The sequence below is a fragment of the Silene latifolia genome, unplaced genomic scaffold (genome assembly GCF_048544455.1).
Source record: "Silene latifolia isolate original U9 population unplaced genomic scaffold, ASM4854445v1 scaffold_95, whole genome shotgun sequence".
NCBI lineage: Eukaryota > Viridiplantae > Streptophyta > Magnoliopsida > Caryophyllales > Caryophyllaceae > Silene > Silene latifolia.
Genome location: NW_027413826.1, coordinates 1,571,362 through 1,590,801, shown reverse-complemented (window position 1 = coordinate 1,590,801; position 19,440 = coordinate 1,571,362). Strand labels below are relative to the sequence as shown.

At 38.0% G+C, this 19,440-nt stretch overlaps 2 protein-coding genes and 1 long non-coding RNA gene across 4 annotated transcripts; all 3 read left to right on the top strand.

Moving 5' to 3' along the window:
* Window positions 1–4,785: 4,785 nt before the first annotated feature.
* Window positions 4,786–5,778, top strand: LOC141640604 (uncharacterized). Its single transcript, XM_074449337.1, has 2 exons — window positions 4,786–5,178; window positions 5,488–5,778. Exons 1-2 carry the CDS (start codon window positions 4,786–4,788, stop codon window positions 5,776–5,778), a joined length of 684 nt encoding a protein of 227 aa, XP_074305438.1.
* A 12-nt stretch (window positions 5,779–5,790) lies between these two features.
* Window positions 5,791–6,299, top strand: LOC141640603 (uncharacterized). Its single transcript, XM_074449336.1, has 2 exons — window positions 5,791–6,000; window positions 6,084–6,299. Exons 1-2 carry the CDS (start codon window positions 5,791–5,793, stop codon window positions 6,297–6,299), a joined length of 426 nt encoding a protein of 141 aa, XP_074305437.1.
* Window positions 6,300–15,527: 9,228 nt separating this feature from the next.
* On the top strand, window positions 15,528–18,899 carry LOC141640618 (uncharacterized). Of its 2 annotated transcripts, XR_012543085.1 has the most exons (4): window positions 15,528–15,739; window positions 17,698–18,069; window positions 18,460–18,530; window positions 18,651–18,899. It is a non-coding gene; the product is annotated as an uncharacterized LOC141640618 (long non-coding RNA). The 2 variants fall into 2 exon arrangements; XR_012543084.1 differs by having other exon boundaries at window positions 15,559–15,739; window positions 17,698–18,530.
* Window positions 18,900–19,440: the final 541 nt, after the last annotated feature.

The window sequence follows — 19,440 nt, the reverse complement described above, 5'->3', positions numbered from 1 at the left end:
AAACAGTGGCAAGTTGTTCATGATAGGGAAAGAGGCAGCTGAGGGAGATGCTCATGTGGTTTTAGGTACTTTTCTAACCAACTCTAAACCTTCTTATGTTTTATTTGATTCGGGAGCGGCCCATTCATTTATATCAAGTGACCATGTTAAGGTGTTGGGATTAGTTGACCCAGTAGTAATAAAAAATGAGGTAACAATACCTTCGGGGGAGTCGATATCTTGTACCCATGGATTGGTTGAGTAGAAATAGAGCTTTTATAGATTGTGATCAAAAGAAAGTATCTCTAAAAGGACCGAAGGGACTAAGAGTGTCTTATAGAGGATTTGTTGTAAGACAAAAGGCGAGACTTATATCAACAGTTACCAGGGACAAGACATATTTCTAAAGACCTATTGACTAGTTTCGAGTTAAAGCTCGGGCGAGAGATAACCTTTATCCAGTGGTAACTTACGTGATCAATATTGACTAGTTGGATGTGATTACGGGTCTATGATGTGTATAAATGTTTGTGTGAGGTTCTGATCTCACGGGAAGTGGTATGGTGTGATAGTTATAAAGTTGTTATCTGAATGTTCGGTAATATATGTTGGGTGCGGTAACCTAATGGAATGATATTCAAAAAGTAATAATTTGAGTGATCGGGCATGGTTAGCTATACTTGTATGTGTATTCATGATATATATTTATTCCGTGAAAAGGTATGGATGATATTCATGAGGTTCTTATCTGTTTATTCCATGTAATATGTTGCGTTGTGATCTAGTAAAGCGATTTTGAGTAGTTTTCTTGTCCGGAAAGTTATACTGAGTCAGTGTTTATGGGAATTGTATAAATTACGATGACTATCGATGTGGCTGTTGTGCCTCGGGTGGTTATCCAGGCACGGTACTTCGTGTTGTGACACACGTATTTTCGCGCTGCGGTGCGGTTGTTTGTGGCGGTGTTGCGATACCGTCATCGGTTGTGGTGGAGTAGGCGGGATGTTTACGATACGATTTTTCGAAAATACATACCAGTTATATAGATTTTTGCTTTGTTTACTGATTTTTCCTGTGAGTGTCGGTTTGAACATATAGACGGTTGTTTTGTTTATTGATGTTTCTTCCAGTTTCGGCTTGGGAGTGAGGGTAGAATATGATATGAAAGAGAGTTGGTTATGTCTCAGTTGTTGTCATGATATATTAATATTCTGTTAATGGGATACAGTTGTGAGACGTTGCTACAGTACTTGTGATCTTCTTTTAGAGGAGGTATTGGTTGATATAGTAATGGGAAGTGATTATTGGAACATGTGTTGTACTGATCGTGAAGCTGCAGGTGGTTCATAATCTTCTATTGGGATAGTGAGTATAGGGTGTTGGAAATTTGTATCATGTTAAGTTGTGGATGAGTTTTGGTAATAAAAGGGAGAGCTTGAGGATCTAGTGAGAGTGTGTGTAACAATTGTGGTTTGTGAATTATGATTATGGAGATAAGCGCATGTATAGAGGAGTATGTCGTTTTGCGGTAATGTTGAAGAGTTGGTGTGGTGATTTTGCTGAGGATTTTATGGTATAGATTAGATGGGGTGCAGAATGAATTGAGGAAGGAGGACTGTTAGAGGAAGAGAGACCTTGTTATAGGAATGATGGTAGGTGTTGAGATTCTAGTCGGTTATCGTTGACATGAGGTGGTAATGAGGATTTTAGGAAGTATAGCAAAGGATTTAGTATTTGTGAGTTACGAGGACGTAACATTTATCTTAAGAGGAGTAGAATGCGACAAAGAGAGTTTGATGGTTGTACATGTTGTAGTAGATTTGGAAGTTTGAGCCTTGGCATAGAATAAAGGATGGATTTGTATTATGGTTAATATTGTTTAAAGGTCATGGCCGTGCTTGTAGTAGTGCGATGTTTAGGGATGGGATAATACTTCGATAGTGTTGATAGTTGGATGATGATGTTTATGAGTGTGAGTAAACTTCAAGGACGAAGTTCATTTTAAGGGTGGTAGAATGTAACATTCCGTTTGGTGGTTGATCTTGCTCGGTGGATTGTCTTGCTATTGTATTTTTTAGTGGATAATATGTTAGTGAGACGGAGCTAGCATCGTTTGTGGATGGCATTTGGTAGTGCATGGATTTAGTGTCGAGAGGCTATAATGTAGTTAATACGATATCGTGACCCATGTTGTGGAGGTAGGCATAGTTTGTGGAGTGAGGGTTAGGAGCTCATGTTTTGTAGGTTGGGTTTGAACTTCGAGGACGAAGTTCGTTTTTAGGGAGGGAAGACTGTAATACTACGGTTTTATGTGTTGTAGGGTAATCTATCGAGTAGGGCTTACTCTGTCGAGCAAGTAAGTTTTGGCTACGAATCAGTAGTCTGTCTGATGGATACTCGATCAAGTATGTGTGGCACTCGATCGAGTAGGTGGCACTCGATCGAGTAAGTAACTTACTCGATCGAGTAAATGTGTTTTTACGGGTTAATTGCCGGGTTTTGATAGCAACGCGAGAAGGTTATAAAAACATATTTCCACATTTCTTTTTCACTTTTACTTCATTCTAAACTTTTCACAAGAGAACACAAGTTACGTAGCTTTCCCTGGCCTTCTCACATTGCTATCAAATCTTAAGGGCTAGAGTCGTCGGATCGTTGAGTTATTTACGCCGTTGAGACCGTCGCATCGTGGGTAAGCCTCTAGTATGATTTTTTATATCATTTCATTGATTTTAGTTGAAACCCTAATTGGGTATTTTGGGGGTTTTGTGTTTGTTAGATGGTAATTGTATGATTGTGTGATTGATAGGAGGTGACTTCGTAGAGGAACGTTCTGATTAGCTGATTGTGACGATCTTGGTGATTTCCTTTCAAGGTAGGGTTTCCCTACTCGGTTATTGGTTACATAATTGTGATGCTGGTTGTGTTTATTGTTGATCTATAACATGTTGGTTTTATGTTGAAGTTGTTGTTGCATAATTGATTGTATAATTGTCTGTGGTTCTCTAGGTGCGTCCTCGGCTGAGTCGAGTCACTTGCAGGAGTGGCTTCACGCCCTTGATTCGCCCTCTGTGGAACCCGCCAGAGGAGGGGATGGGCACATTAAGGAACATGGGGTATCGCTCAGATGAGATGAGCGGGGCTTAAGTGGGTACGGCTGTGGTCCCCTACTGGCGGCGAGGAATATCTGTTACGATGGGTATTCTGGCAGGACTACACACTTTAGTGTGTAGTCAGGTGTGTGGACTTGTAACGGAGTTTGGGTACTGTGTGTGTGTTGTATCTTATGTATTGTGTTTTGTGTAATCAGTAACTGACCTCGTTTAAATGTTTTAAAAACTGTGGTGATACATTCGGGGGTGGTGAGCAGTTGTCTTGCATGTTTACTATGGGTGCACACGGGATTAGCTAGGGATGGTGTCACCACGTGTTGATAGCAGTCTTCCACTGTGTTATCAGAATACTTTTGTTATTTTAGTTGTAGTTTGGTTTTAGAACAGTTGTATTTTACTTTACAGTTGGTTTTTTATGTAATCACTTAAACTTATCTATTAAAGTACGTTCTTTTATGGTCTATTTGATATTCATTGCCTCAGGTAAGCGAGATGGTAGCACTTTCCTGCATGGAGTGGTCTTGGTAAGGCACCTTGGTGTATGAGGGTGTTACATTATTTGTTAAGAAGAAGGATGGGAGCATGAGACTGTGTATAAATTACAGGGATTTGAATAAGGTGACGGTTAAGAATAGATACCCTTTGCCTCTAGTTGATGATTTATTTGATCAGTTGAGTTGAGCTGGAGTTTTCTTTAAGATTGAATTGAGGTCGGGTTATCATTAATTGAGAGTTAAGAAAGAGGATATACCTATGACTGCCTTTAGGATGAGGTATAGGCACTACAAGTTTGTAGTTATGCCTTTTGGTCTGACTAATGCACCTGCAGTATTTATGGATTTGATGAATAGAGTGTTTAGTCCTTACCTAGATCAGTTTGTCGTTGTCCTTATTGACGATATATTGGTGTACTCTAAGGATAAAGAGGAGCATGAGAAGCATTTGAGGATTGTGTTACAGAATTTAAGGGAGAATGATTTGTATGCTAAATTGAGTAAATGTGAGTTTTGGTTAGATAAGGTATCATTTCTAGGTCATGTGGTGTCAAAGAAGGGAGTGTTAGTTGATCCAGAAAAGATTGAGGCAGTGTCTAACTGGGAGAAACCGAAAAACGTGGCAGATGTAAGACTTTTTTGGGGGTTAGCTGGCTACTATAGGAGGTTGTGAAAGATTTCTCTAAGATAGCCAAGCCCTTGACAGCTTTGATGAGGAAGGAGAACAAGTTTAAGTGGGATGAGAGTTGTGATTCGGCTTTTCTAACTTTGAAGGAGCGCTTGACCACGGCTCCTGTCTTATCTTTACCAGAAGGAAGTAAGGATTTTAAGGTGTATACCGATGCTTCGAAAATCAGATTGGGGTGTGTGTGTTAATGCAAAGAGGGAAAGTAATCGCTTATGCTTCAAGAAAGTTGAAACCGTATGAGGAGAATTATCCAACGCACGATCTGGAGCTAGGGGCGGTCGTGTTTTCTCTTAAGTTATGGAAGCATTATTTATATAGAGCTAATTTTAAGGTATTTTCTGATCATAAGAGCCTTAAGTATATTTACACTCAGAAAGAGCTTAATATGAGACAAAGGAGATGCATAAAATTGATTGGAGATTATGACATGGAGATAATTTATCATGAGGGTAAGGCCAATGTGGTAGCAGATGCTTTGAGTAGGAAGTCGGTTCATGCTTTATATTTAGCTATGTCGCGGGTTAAGTTGCAAGAGGAATTAAAGGGCATGGGAATTTGTGTGATAAGAAAAGGCGATATAGTTGGGGGTTTGACGGTTGAACCGGAGTTGTACGCTAAGGTCAGAGAGAAGCAGAAAGGAGATCCGAAATTAGAGAAGTCGCATGCGGCCGTGGAGGAAGGCATGCCGTCACGGTTTGTCGTAGGAATAGATGGTTGTTTAATATTTGACGGAAGGTGGTGTGTACCTGATGATAAGGACTTGAAAAGAAAGATTTTTATTGAAGCACATTCTACACCATATTTTGTGCATCCTGGAGGAGATAAGTTGTATAAAAATTTGAAGAAAACGTTTTGGTGGCCTAGGATGAAGAAGGAGGTTGCTGAGTTTGTTTCTAGATGTTTTGTTTGCCAAAGGGTGAAAGGTGAGCATAAGAGACCATAAGGTAAGGTACAGTCTCTGGATGTGCCCAAATAGAAGTGAGAGAGAATTTCTATGGATTTCATTGTTGGTTTGCCTCGTACTCAGAAAGGGAATAATATAATTTGGTTGATAGTAGATCGTTTGACTAAGACATCACACATTATTCCTATGAAAGATACGTGGAGCAAGGCTGAATTAGCTAAAGCATATGTTAAGAATATCGTGAAGTTACATGGAATTCCTAAGGATATTGTTTCTAATCGTGATTCAAGGTTTATTTCTATGTTTTAGCAAAAGTTGCAAGAGTATATGGGCACGACCTTGAAGATGAGCACTGCATTTCATCCAGCTACAAATGAACATACTAAGATGACTATTCAGACTTTAGAGGATATGTTTAGAGCTTGTGTTTTGGAGTTTGAAGGATCAAGGGAAGAGAGGTTGGACTTAATAGAATTTTCTTATAATAACAGTTATTATGCTAGTATTTGTATGGCACTTTTTGAAGCATTGTATAGAAGGAAGTGTAGGAGTCCAGTTTGTTGGGACAACATCAATGATGCCGTGACACTGGGGCCATAGTTGATTTTGTAAATGGTTGAGCAAGTACCTATAATTAGACAGAAGATGAGAGCTGCACAAGATCGGCAGAAGAGTTATGCAAACTTGAAAAGAAGTGAGATTGAGTTTGCACTAGGAGAAAAAGTTTTATTGAAATTATCACCAATGAAGGGTGTGATGCGGTTTGGTAAGAGAGGAAAGTTGAGTCAGATGTACATTGGACCTTATGAAATTTTAAACAGGGTTGGTGAAGTGGCATAACGTCTTGCACTCCACCAGCTTTAGCAAAAGTACATAATGTTTTTCATGTTTCACAGTTGAGGAAGTATGTGAGTGATCCTACTCATATGTTAGCAGCTGAGATAGATGAGAATTTTTCTTATGATGAAGTGGCTAAGGAGATTTTGGACAAAAAAGTGAGAAAGACTAGGAATAGTGAGATTTCTTTGGTGAAAGTTTTATGGTCTAATCATAATGTAGTGGAAACAACCTGGGAAGTTGAAGCTGAGATGAGGGAGAAGTATCCTCATTTGTTTGCGTAAGCTATGTTGGTTACGAGGACGTAACCTTTTTCTTTCGGGGGTAGAATATCACACCGCGTTAGTTTTTATGTTGATTTGAGCATTTATGATAATAATATAGATAAGCTTGTGTATCGTTAATTTTGGGGTTGTTTGGAAATTCTTTTTAACGAGGGAAGACTGTAATACTCTGTTTTTTAATTAATAACTAATATCTATAAGTGAATAAATAAAAAATAATAAGTTGTTGTCGTAAAAGAAAAGAAGCAAAATAAAATAAAATGAATAAGACGGACCGGGTTGGACCGTGAGCTAACAGGGTTTGGACCGTGTGGGAGTGACGGGTTGGAGGAGTTTGAGGGAAGGTAGTATTTTGTTTGGGTGATACCTATGCTCTAAGATATTTTCATTATTTTAATAATAAAAGGACTTTCCTAGAACCTTCCTACTTCTCCTACCAATTTATATAAATACCAACCCTATACCTTACCATCATAATTATTCTTCTTCAAAAACTCAAATACAATTGTGAGGAGAGCTTTTGTGAGACAACCTTAAGACGGAGTTTTCACCTTGCGATAATTAATTGTGGTAAGTTTTCTAATCACCTAATATCTATTATTTACGTTTCAACCTTGACCCGTATTTTGGCGTTCACTGTGAGGGTCGTTACCAGGCTATGGTTGTTTGACCGGCGGGTTGACAACGTCGGTTGGCCGTGTGATTGGGGGAGGGTTTGTGTCGTTTTTGCGGGATTGTTTTGGGTAGTTTACATCTTCAATTTATTAATAAGGATTAGTTAATAATTATACATAAATTAATTGATTGTTTGGGTGGTGAATTTGTTGAGGAAGCTTTTTGATTGTTTTATTGCTTGTGATGATTTGCTAAAAGGTAGGTTAACTACTAAACTATACTATATTTGTAAATATATAATTGTTGAAAGATGGATTATTGTTGTAACTGTTGTCCTGAGCATATCGCCGTAATTGTTGTCTTGAGCATATTGATATCATTGTTGTCTTATGATCATATTATTGTCTTGTTGGTTGGTTCTCTGTTGTTGGTTGGTTTTGTGAAAGAGAATTGGCAATGCTATGAGATTGTTTGGTTGGTCAGGCACGGGATTGAGTCGTGGTCTTGTACGGTTATGGTCGGTTAGGCACGGGGATGTGGAAGTGTCGTGGTCCTATACGATTTATGGTAGGGCGGGCACGATGGTGTTGGAAATGTCGTGGACCTAAGCAGTACAGCATGTGGTGTCGTGTGTGGCGTGTTCCGTTGATGCGTGTGATGGGTTCCACGGTTGAGCCGTGTGCGTGTGTGTGAGGGTCTCGGTTTGAGCCTTTTATCGTATGGTATTATTATTGTTGTTTAGTTACCCTAGTCAACCTCGCGGTTAACTGTTTATTTTGAACACTTGTGATGAACCAAATATTGGGGAGCAGATTGATTTCAGGTTGCTTGTGAGAAGTGCTGGATGCTTTAAAGGGTAGCTTCGGACGAGATCACTTGAGTCTAGAGACCGCCTTAGTTAATATTCAGACACTATTTTTTTTATTTCCGTTGCAGTTGTTTTAACGAACCTTGTGTAGATACCTCATTTCTGCACCTCACGCAAACCACTCGGTGATGATTGGGCCGCATGTTTGGTACGCGGAACGATTTGTGACAGTTCGTAAGTTTATCGTCAAGTGATCGCTAAAACACTTGTGTCTACCTCTTAATTGTCATCTACGTGCCGATACGGTCGTTTTGGCAGTAATTAGAGTACATTTGGAGTCCGGTCAAAAAACCGTCTTCATTTTCTGAAACCGAGTTAGAATGTTCTGGAATGTTCCAGATATTTCTATTCCATATTTTACAATCTTTTAATCTTTGGCAAATAATTTCCCATAATATTCACACAAAATATTAAGGAAAACAAGATAAATCCGTTATTCTATAACCAAAACACGGAAATCTTTCTTCCGCAAGAGGAAACCACTTGGGAAAGGACGCAGCAGGTGTTGCGCCTCTTTCAAGAGACGTAGTGCCTGCTGCGCCTCTTCCCAAGTCCTTTTCTGCGTATTTTTCGTATCTTTTAATATCTTTTCGAGATTCACTTCCAAAGTTTCTCCGAAAACCCTACTTCCTTCACGTGATTAGTATAAATAGAGACCTTCGGTCTCACATATTTCTCACGCGAGTGTTCGCCCTTCTCTTCTCCCTTTGCATTCTAGACCACGTTCTTACTTTTTGGCGTCTACGTGCTTGAACTTTCAACCACGTAAGCTCGGATCCTTCTGAGTACCAGCCTCGTTTTGCATGACCTACCAATTTGACCAACTCCACAATTAATCATCTTTATTCGTTTTCCTCTTACGAGGGCACTTTCGTCGTACATTCGAGTCGAGCATCACTAAACGTATACTTAGTTCATCTCGTTTCGTCAAACATGTAAGTCTGAGGGTGTATAATCCCTATTTTATTTATTTTTCTTTATTATTGTAATCATAATGTAAGGTTTATGTCGAAAGTATTTCTAAAACCGATTTGTAAATCTATGCTTTAAATCCATTTTTACGAATTACCAGAAGATGACCATCGAAAAAGGACGCAGCAACTGCTGCGCCTCTTCAAAGGGACGCAGCACCTGCTGCACCTCTTCCTGAGGCTGCCGCAGTTCCTGCTTCCTTTCTTCTTCCTTCGTCTTTTGTTCGTCTGTTTGTTTTTATTTTGTTCTCAATTGTTCATTGTTTCATCGACATAATAATTCTCATATGATAATTTTAGCATGTAAATTCTTAGTATTTAATTCATCTAATAAATCCCGACTTAAATCCCTTATAATTCATATTTGCGGGTTTTCGTCATTAAATTAAATTCGGGTTTTTAGAGGTTCGATTCATCGATATTGAGTCTCTGGAATTCGTCATTGATATATTTTCACCTGTTGTTTATCATCACCATCGTCAATTCATCATTAATAATCAATTTAACAATTAATTCGACTAGTTTATTATATTTGTTAATATCCTTATTAATCTTGTAAATAATTCGTTCTAATTAGCTTTGTTCATGTTTTACTGTTTTTATGACCCAATCACATGTAAATAATCTGTTCATCACTTTCATCCGAGTCAATTATTCATAATCAATCATTAAAATCACCAATTAACATTAACGGCTTGCAATTCCGGCTTCACAGCCAGAACTGAACCAAGGAACGGACGCAGCAACTGTTGCACCTCTTCCAAGGGACGCAGCTCTGTTGTGCCTGTTCCTGGCTGATTTATGTCTCTGAACTCCCGTTTCTACTTTAACCTAGTTTTAGTTTATGTATTAATTAATTATTATTCGTATTATCACCCTAATTTCTGTTTGTTTATTTATTTATTCTTTCTTTTCCCAAATTATCCGTTTTAGATGTATTTTCGACATAAATTATTAAATCCATTGTAATTATTGTAATTTTCATTCGTTGTATTTTTATTATATTTATTTATCATATTGTTTGTATGCCTTCACATGTAATCGATCTTAAATTTCTATCTTGACATTAATTGTATGCTAAATTACGTGTTAACAGACTTAGTTAATTCTCACATGCTAGGATTAATTTATTGGATGTTGCATTGCATGCATATAACCTTTAACATATCGAGTATAGACAATTTCCCTAATCATTAGTAGAGGCCGCTATCGAGGCGGGCGGGATTAGGTGTTCGATAAAAAGAGCTTCCTAATACGTACCCTCACCCCTTACTCCAGATCTCTGTGAACATCCGTGTTCATTGACATCCACAAGAGTCATTCTAGACATAGAATGCTAAGGTTAACGAGTTCTTGGTGTTCATGTCACTACTTTGTGTCTTGACATGGCACTAGGTATTCGAACGGTTTCCAATTTTCCACAATAAATTGGTGGCGAATCCACAAATGCAAACACTTGTTTTCCCAAGCGCCCCCGTGGGCCCGCGTCCACAGTTTGGCGACTCCTCTGGGGAATAATACACTTACGTGTAGCCAAAAGGGTGAAACTTGAACAAGGTTAGGGAATAGTTTGTACAAGACAATTGTCGGTTTTTCAGAACTCGGTCTTCTTAGATCGTTTATTCGGCCTTCCTAGGCCCAACCCAACCCATTCGACCAATCGTCCCGTCTAAACGGTCATAATTCTTATTTGGGCCTAAGGATGGATAGCGATTGACGTCATCCATACCATGGTACTTACTCTTGTTTGTATCAAGGACTTTCACTACTTGAGGAAATGGACTAGGAATCGGCCTTACTCTTGTTTGGTACGAGCCTCTCCACAGACTTCGGGTTTGATTGTTCGGTATGACAACCCACCCTTTAAGCCAAAACCCATTTAAATGCACTCAGCATCCCGTTATAATGCTTGTATATTGTTTGTACCATATGTGATCACCATTTTCTAAACAAAGTCATGACGATTTTTGTAAATTCAAAATCCTTCTTTAAAATGTAAAATTTCGAAACTTGGGCCTAATATTAGCGCAAAACAAGTCGAAACTCTGTCCAATTATCGAGTCAAAATTCGGGCCTCAAAACCCATTTCAAGACCTCACTTCGAGTCCACTCCTACAACTACACTAAAGTTGACTAGGACCAACATTTTTAAAACTTTGTCATTTTCTTCAAACTCACGTGACACAAGTGGCACACTCCCACTTCACGAGTCAAAACATTTCTTTTCAAGTAAGTGTGCTAGAATCATCGATCGTGTTTTGATTCGTCGTCGATCTCTTATCAGTTTCAAAGATGCCTGAAACAAGCGACTTGAGCCACGACCAACCCCCGAATGGTAATGATCAAATCCTAGCCGCGCTAGCTCGTTTCCAAGTTACTCAAGACCAAGTGTATGATCGCCTCGACACAATCGAAGGCCGAATATATACCGTAGAAACGAGGTTGCCTCCTCGAGAAAGTGAAGTATCCGATGACTTTGTGAACAACTTTGGGGAAGAGAACCCTCCTGTAGGTATGACTGCAACTGAGAAACGACTCCAATAGTTGGAGGAACAATTGATGTATTGATCGGTCCATTTCGTGTTCACAATTAAAGGTGTGGTCGTTGGGTCACGTCCGAATCAAAACACAATTTATAGCTTCACAAACAACTCTACAATTAGTAAAGAGGCAAGTAAAGGTCGGATCCCAAGGGACGGGTATTGAAATGAGATTTCTATTGAAACTAGTGGTGTCTTGGGGGTGTCACAAATTGGGTTGATGTAGAAGGTCACTAACTAAAATAGCAATGAAAATAAACTAGCAAGATGAATTAAAAGGGGTGTAAACAATTGATTAAGAAGCACTAGGGTGTCATGGGATCATAGGGGAATCATGGGAATTGATCATACAAACATGTTCTCAAATTATAAGCAAGCAATTATTGTTGTGATGGATTGAGTTGGGTTATATCTTACAATCCTAGAAACGTTTGGGTCCCGGAGCCGAATCGATTAGATTGTACAACACCTACAAGTCGACTTAATCTTCCCTACTCAACAACATGCATGGTCTAATGAGACTCGAGTTGGGTTATGTCTTACAAGTCTCATTGAAAAGATAGAAGATGATAGTAAATGCAAGGATTCATAGGCTTAGCATTTCATCAAATATAACATGTGCATGAGTTGAGATCAAAACAAGCAAGCAAATAAAACATGAAAGCATATTAATTTAAGCATGAATCATTCCCCATGTTGGTTTCCCCTAATCACCCATTAACCCTAGCTAAGAGACTACTCACTCATTATCATGTTGATCATGCTAGCAAGGTTGTCAATCATACCAACAATATGAAACATGATGAATAAATGAAAGTAATTAAAAATAATTAAAAAGGGATTAAGAGAATTATACCAACTAATGATTCCAATAATAAAGCAAAGATAAAAGAAGTACTTGAATGCTTGATTGAGAGGTTGTCAATCTCCCAACAATAACCCAAATAATCTTCAATTACCCAAAATAAAGGATGAACAAAAGAGAGATTAAGGAAATAAAACTTGTATTAGAACTTGATTAATTGTTGATTACAAAACTAAAGAGAGATTTGATTGATATTAACTACTCTAATTATTGATAAGAAGAACATGCTCCTCTAATTAGCCTAATGGGGTATTTATAGTGGAAATTAGGGAGGATGCATTAGGGTTAACTAAGGGCTAAACTAGTAATTACACTTTTTAAATTAAGCAGGGAGGAGCCGGTATTTTCCGAAGGAAGGGCTTCTTTCTTCGTAGCTTGGAGAAGAGGAAATCGCGGGTCTTTGGAATCCGGGCGGATTAAGGTCGGGACGGGCGGATTCTGGCGATGGAATTCGAGCGGATTCAAGAGAATCCGGGCGGATTGTGGAGGTGGGATCCGAGCGTCTTTGTGGAAAGCCGCACGGATTCTGCAGCTGGAGGACGGCCGGATTGGGGACAATCCGCACGGATTGTGCCTCAGCAAGGCTTCTTCTTCTTTTCTTCCCTTTTCTTCATAAATTCCTTGGGGATTTCCTTGGGGATTTCCTTGGGGACTCAAGGATCCTTTCTCAACATTGCTCATCTACTATCATATGTACAAAGGCCTTCTAATCTTGTCTCTCCTTGATGCTTGGTCATTGAATTCGATCAATTTAGTCTTGTTTTGCCATGAAAATGCAAGATTTTTACTCCTTTCCTACCAAGGGATCAAAATCTCAAAGAATATGCAAAACAAAGAACTAAAGATAAGAAATGACCCAAATATGCACTAAAAAGCATGGGAACAAGGCTAATTCGGGGGCTAAATATGCGCTAATTATGGTCACATCAAATATCCCCAAACCGAACCTTTGCTCGTCCCGAGTAAAGAGGTGACAAAGACTAGGACCATTATTTAAACTAACCTAATAACATAGCCGATATGAGACAATTAGCGGGTCTCACTCCGCCCCTTCAATTCACAACAAGACAACCATGAGGTAGGATGCCTTCTTGCAAGGCAAGGTGGGTCTTGCCAAAATGGCGACACATCCAAACATTAAGCACACAAAATCACATAATGGATGCATCTACAAAAGGAATAGCCACTTCCTCATCAAGTGGCGGAGGCACTAAAGAGGAACAAATTTAAAAGCATGTAATCCTTCACAAATACTAGTTCAACAAATTACTAGGGTTAAGAAGATGGCACTAAATCACCTCCAAATGGTGTTAAACTAGACTACTTTCGTCCTCAATTTCCAAATGCTTTCGTCAAGACCGATCGGATGGTGGTGGAATGATGATCCCTATAATGCTAGTAGCATATGACATGACAAGTCTCGAATTCTCTACAAAAGTAAAGGTCATGGATCATCCCAAGCTCGACCAAGTGGCTTGAGAAAAGGCTTTTTGGGAATGAAATGCTCAAATCTTTATTCACAACGAGTGGATATGACTAGTATTCAAAATTGTCCTTATTTCACTTTCACATTTCAAAAATTTTAGATGGGGTTTGTCCCTTCCGGGCTAGTGTCCTTTGCTTTCGCCAATAGCTTATTAGGCAACCGGTTAACCTCTAGACAATAGCTTTTCGGGGTGATAGTCACTCTGTCTCTGGGCGGCCGAATTCACAACCGTGTGGGGGCCCAATTCAATGGATCCCGCAGCAAAGCACATCGAAGTGGTACGCCTACATCAAAACAACTTAAATTTCTCAACATTCAACAATTCATAACATTTGAGGTTTTCTTGGCATTAGATTACTTCCACATGACAAAATTCTTTGAGATGAGCACTTCAAGCTTATTGATAGAAAATATTTTTGGGTTGCCTTACCACAAGGTCAATCAAGGTCACCTAGACAAGTTAACCAAGTCCACATCGCATCACGGGGTTGGATAGGTGACTCACATGCAAACCCTTGACTAGGCCTTGGGTCATGGGTCAAAAGACACTAGTATGACACTATCTAGGGTGTTTTACAACCATTCTAGTAGGCAAAGTCTTAAGTTGAACAAGTATTTGTAACGGCTTAGTTGCTCTTGTCAAAGTTCCTAGTTAGGCATTTTTCAAAACATTTCTAACATGCAACTACATGCCTTGATGCAACTAATATAAACATCCTAATACAAGTGATTCTATCAACTAATATGACATATAAACTAAATGCAAGTCCTAAGTTCACATTGTTATACCGCATCAATCAAAATAAAGCCACATAGTCATTAACATAAAGAGGAAAAAGGAGATTGGAAAGATCATACCATGCGGTCTTCATTATCCTCATGTCTCGGATGTGGCGTAGTCAATCAATGTGAACAAGGATAGAACAAACACAATATATACAAAATAATATATACACAAGACTACAAAGGGAAATAAACATGTTTTTGGGTTTTTTAATTTTCAAATTTTTATGATTTTCGAAATTTTTCAATTTTTTTGGATTTTTTTGAATAAGAGTTAAATGTTAGAATTCCCATCCCCACACTAATATGGGCATTGTCCTCAATGGCCAAAATGATGGAAATTATGCAAAGATGATGCATGATTTCTATACTAAATGCAATCTATACTAAGCTACCACTACTACAAAACTCGTTATGGACATCAGTCGATGGACATCGGATTATCTGTAAAACCGATGTACATAACATGCACATCAGTTGTTTGCAAAAATCTGATGTGCAATATAATTATATGTACATCGGTTGCGTTAAAAAACACATGTCCAATATTTCTGATTTTAAAGGACATGTGATATTTAATAAAACTCATGTCTATATAAAAGTCATAGACATAGAATATTGCATTTAACCGATGTGCATTTAAAGTGAAAATTATAGGCGGCAAAAGTATTTGGCTCACCGCCATCACTTATAATTTCGACTACATACATTCTTCCCCAAATCCTCTCTCTCACTCTCACTCCCAAACACTAACCCCCAAAATCCCATACTCACTCTCCCTTCCTCCGGCTACCAACCCTGTACTCCCTCCTCGTCCTTAACATACATTCTTGCCTTGCTCTTCTCTGTTGTCTCCACCACTATCCGTCGCCGCCCCGATTTCTCTTCCACCGCCGCCGATTTCCGTCTCATGTGTTTGTATTTCTTCCCAGATTTCCTTGTCTCACTACTACAAAAATCATCAAAGGAACTATTGATAAGAAACTTGTTAGATTTTAGAACCGGTTTCTTAACAAAACAAACCATTAATTTGCTAAAACCGGTTTCTTAGAGAAGATAACAAATGTGTTAAACTAAAACCCAATTTCTTATCTTTTTCCATTTCTCAACCATAAAGGTCAAAGAATGCAGTTTCCTTTTTTAATTCATGTTTTTAATTAACCAAGCTCCTCACCACTCGGCCACTCCCTCATACTCACACATTAAACCTTGCGAAACCGTCATTATCTTCGCCGTTTGCCAAGCCGCACGCCGACTACCACTGTCGCCTCGTGTCGTGTGCGCCTCTATTCAATCGATTCCTCCTTAATAGGTACTCATTTGTTTCACTGGTTTAAATTTCAATTTAATTAGTTAGGGTTTCATTGGTAATTTGATTTGTGCTTAATTAGTTGCATTGCAATGTTGTATGCTTTTTTTTTTGTTGTTACTTGATGATAATAGAACATCATTGTTGTTGTGATTGAAGCATTTGGCTTAAATTTTCCATATGGGAAAGCCGCACTCGATTCATCGCTTTATGCAATTTTTTTTTAGTTTCATATGAGTATCATAATTCATCAGTCGTTCCCATCATAATTCGATGCAAAGGTAACACACTAACACCGGTATAATTCGATTAACTTAAGTTTTAGCTAATAGTATGATTGAATCAATAATGTTATCGTCTTTTCTGTTATGCTTATCTCTTTGTCTTGATATAAAGACAATTACAAGTAACACTTAAGAGAGAGTACCCATAGATGTTTGGCGGAGAAATTATTAGAAGCAAGTGGAAAGGTAGCTCTCGATTGAAGCGTGATAGAGAGATGCGATGCCGAAATAAACCAAGAAATTGGATGGGTCATCACTCGATGGGTGGCAAAGCAAGTGGTATGATATTTATGGCATGCGGTGATGTGAGCTCTTTGTGTGTACCTCGAGTCTCTCTCCATGCTTTCTGTTCTACATTGATTTGTTCATCTCAATCGAGTGTGTCCGAATAATTCGTCATTCTGTATAATTTATCAAGTCTTTATTTTCCACACATATTTGGTTAGATATAATGAATTATTACTGGAGTAAACGATTAATATCTTTAACGATCATTTGGAGGAATGTAACCTACTTCCAAATAATAGAGCTTAAAATAAGAAGAAAAATGAGAAGATTGGTGTCTAGTAATTGTTGTTGTGATTGAAGATTGAAGCGTCTGAGTATCATAATTCATAAATTTCAGTGAAATTTACAAGAATGCTCTTCTTCACCTTGCTTACATTTCGGTGGAAAATCTTTATACTTATTCAAACTGTTAAGCTTACTTGTTAAATAGCTGTCATATTTCTAGAATCATGCCGATAGGGTCTTCTTTGATTTTCTTCTGATAATTGAGGCGGTTCCATATCCTTACTTATACATGAATGTATGTAGTACTCCTTTCATTTTTATATCCTTGGTAAAAAAAATATATCTTTTTATTTTGGAGTGTGATCTAGTGTTGTTGTCCAGTTAATAGTTATAAGTAATCATAGTAACACTACAACTATACAACACTTGATGTTCATTCCTCATTAGTGTGACTATAACTTTAAGCATCTAACGAGGTAGGATACACAGTATTTTAGGATAAAAATTTTGTTTCCCAGGTTCACCCGAGAACTTTGGCCATGTGAAATGCTAATAAGTAGGTTCAAGGCTTTTTGGACTGTCCATAAGACGAGCTTATATATAGATTATACTCCTCCAATTTTTATATCTTCCCCTTTCTATAATATATGTGAGGAGTATTTTATTGAAAGGGGAAGATAATAGGAACTTGGAGGGAGTACTTTTCTATAGTTCAATTCTGCTATTGACGTTGGTAGGTGTTGGTTAGTCATCGAAATGTGGAAGAATCTTCAGAACCTTTTGCTGTGTCTATAAGAGATAATGTTGGTAACATAGATATTTGTTGTGGACATACATACGGATTCAATTTACTCTCTAGCTGCGATGAATCTTATTACGTGTGAGATTGACGCTGCAACCATTACTGAGAGCATGACATATTTGGCTATTTCTAACTCTAATGTTAATGTCAATGAACCTCGTGGTTTGTCACCCTAATGTGTATTCAGTTTAGGAGTGGGCAGATATATGGTGATGATAATAAAGCTGAATTGGCATTCAGAAAACGAAATAAATAAAATTGGGTTACTCTCTAAGTATTGATGTATCGATGATGATGTTCCTTATACTGATTGTGCTATGTTGACATCAATTTCTGACATTGAAGTTACAAATGGTATTTAGGACTCAGGAGCACGAGCAACGGTGTATAGGTGGAGGGACCATATAAGTCAATGATGAAGCCAAAAGAAAAGAAGAAAGTTATTTTCGAAGGCTTTTGTCTCCATGGGAGTTAACTTAGGTCATCTAGCTTTGCCTTTCGTCAAACAAGACATATTTTCACTTGATAGAATCCGGGTTTTTGCTGTAGTTTCAAAAGATGAAAATAGAATCATGTAATGCGTTTCACCATGGTAATTTCAAAGGTCAAGACGTAGGTGAGGCCAGCAGTCGAGCACATAAATCATTCTTGAAAAGGGAAATGAATATGATCTCGAGTGGAGCATCTGCGGCATCTTATGCCTCTCTCACTGACTATGATCAAAATTGTCTTTGGTTAGTTTTCCTCCTTTTTGTACTTTGAGCTTAGCTTTCTTCTATCTTGGAGGAAATTTAATCATCATTCTGAAAGATGATATTGATGTTTGTTTCAAGTGATTTATTTTTGTTATACTCTGGTTTTAATTATGCCTTATTCGTATATTTTCTTGCTTTAATCCAAGTTGCTTGGATGAAAGGAGCTGAGAGAGGTAGAAATGGTGTTTCCCCTGTTTACTCCACTAAATTGAGCTGGAAAAAAATTAAGGGGAGGATTACTCCTAGAGTCCTAGGTAGATTAAAATCCATTCAGCATAAGAATGATTTAGAATAACAGTGGCATATTTAATTCCTCCTGTTTTACTAGAGCTAATTTTTGGGAAAATGCATCTGTTTATGAACCTTCAGGAAAAATCCTTGTCGGTATGGCAGAAGTTGAAGCGGCCATACAGGAAATGTTCCAAGCTCCTCACATTCAGGTGAGTATATTTCTAGTAGTTGTGATACTTAAAATACAGTAATGTATGTGTCTCGTTAGTTATATATGATCTTCTATGTTAATATTTTATTTTCTCTTTAACTTTGTTGTGTTGAACCAGATTCTCTTGGTAATATGCCCAATGGGAGATGAGCAAATCTGAGGCTGCCAAGTAGTCTTGTCTCTTTGGCCTTTTTTTTTTTTAACAATTAGCCAGTTTACGTATTGGTTTATATTTTTGTATAGGTTAGTAGTCTAAGTAAATTTGACACATTATGTAGATGAAATTATTTTGTAATTGGCTTGGATAACCGATTGATTGTATATAGATATTTTTTGTTGATTATGGAATCATTTTGCATTGTCATCATGTGTACGACTAATATGGGCAACAGCGTAATATTTTTTTTTTATAAAAAATAATAATTATAGACATCGGATTTTTGCAAAAAAACTGATGTTCATTGATCAATTAGACATCGGTTTTCCTAAAAATCCGATGTCCATTGGTCAAATAGACATCGGTTTTCCTAAAAATCCGATGTCCATTGATCAAATAGACATCGGTTTTCCTAAAAATCTGATGTGCAAATTTTAATGGACATCGGAATAAAATTCGATGTCCATTAATCCACAATGGACATGACCAAACTCTACATCGGTTGTGTATCCGATGTCCATATAAGGAAAAGTCTGATGTCCATCACAAGTTTTGTAGTAGTGTACACTACATGATGCATGGTTTTTGTTATGACTGAGAGGATAATTTAGATTACCTCCCGTTGTGTATGCATTAACTTCCCCAAGCCGAGTTAGACACTATTGCTAATGTCCAAGGATGGGTGTAGTTCATGCACACACTATGCAATGCATGAAACTAATTTGTCATTTTGGATTTTGAAAATGGGAAC

Excerpts from the sequence above, each read along its gene's own strand:
- LOC141640604 (XM_074449337.1), top strand. The coding sequence starts at position 4,786 with ATGTCGCGGGTTAAGTTGCAAGAGGAATTAAAGGGCATGGGAATTTGT. Across the intron at positions 5,179-5,487 it reads AGTTTGTTTCTAGATGTTTT|CAAAAGTTGCAAGAGTATAT; the intron begins GTTTGCCAAAGG and ends TCTATGTTTTAG.
- LOC141640603 (XM_074449336.1), top strand. The coding sequence starts at position 5,791 with ATGGTTGAGCAAGTACCTATAATTAGACAGAAGATGAGAGCTGCACAA. Across the intron at positions 6,001-6,083 it reads CTTATGAAATTTTAAACAGG|TATGTGAGTGATCCTACTCA; the intron begins GTTGGTGAAGTG and ends CAGTTGAGGAAG.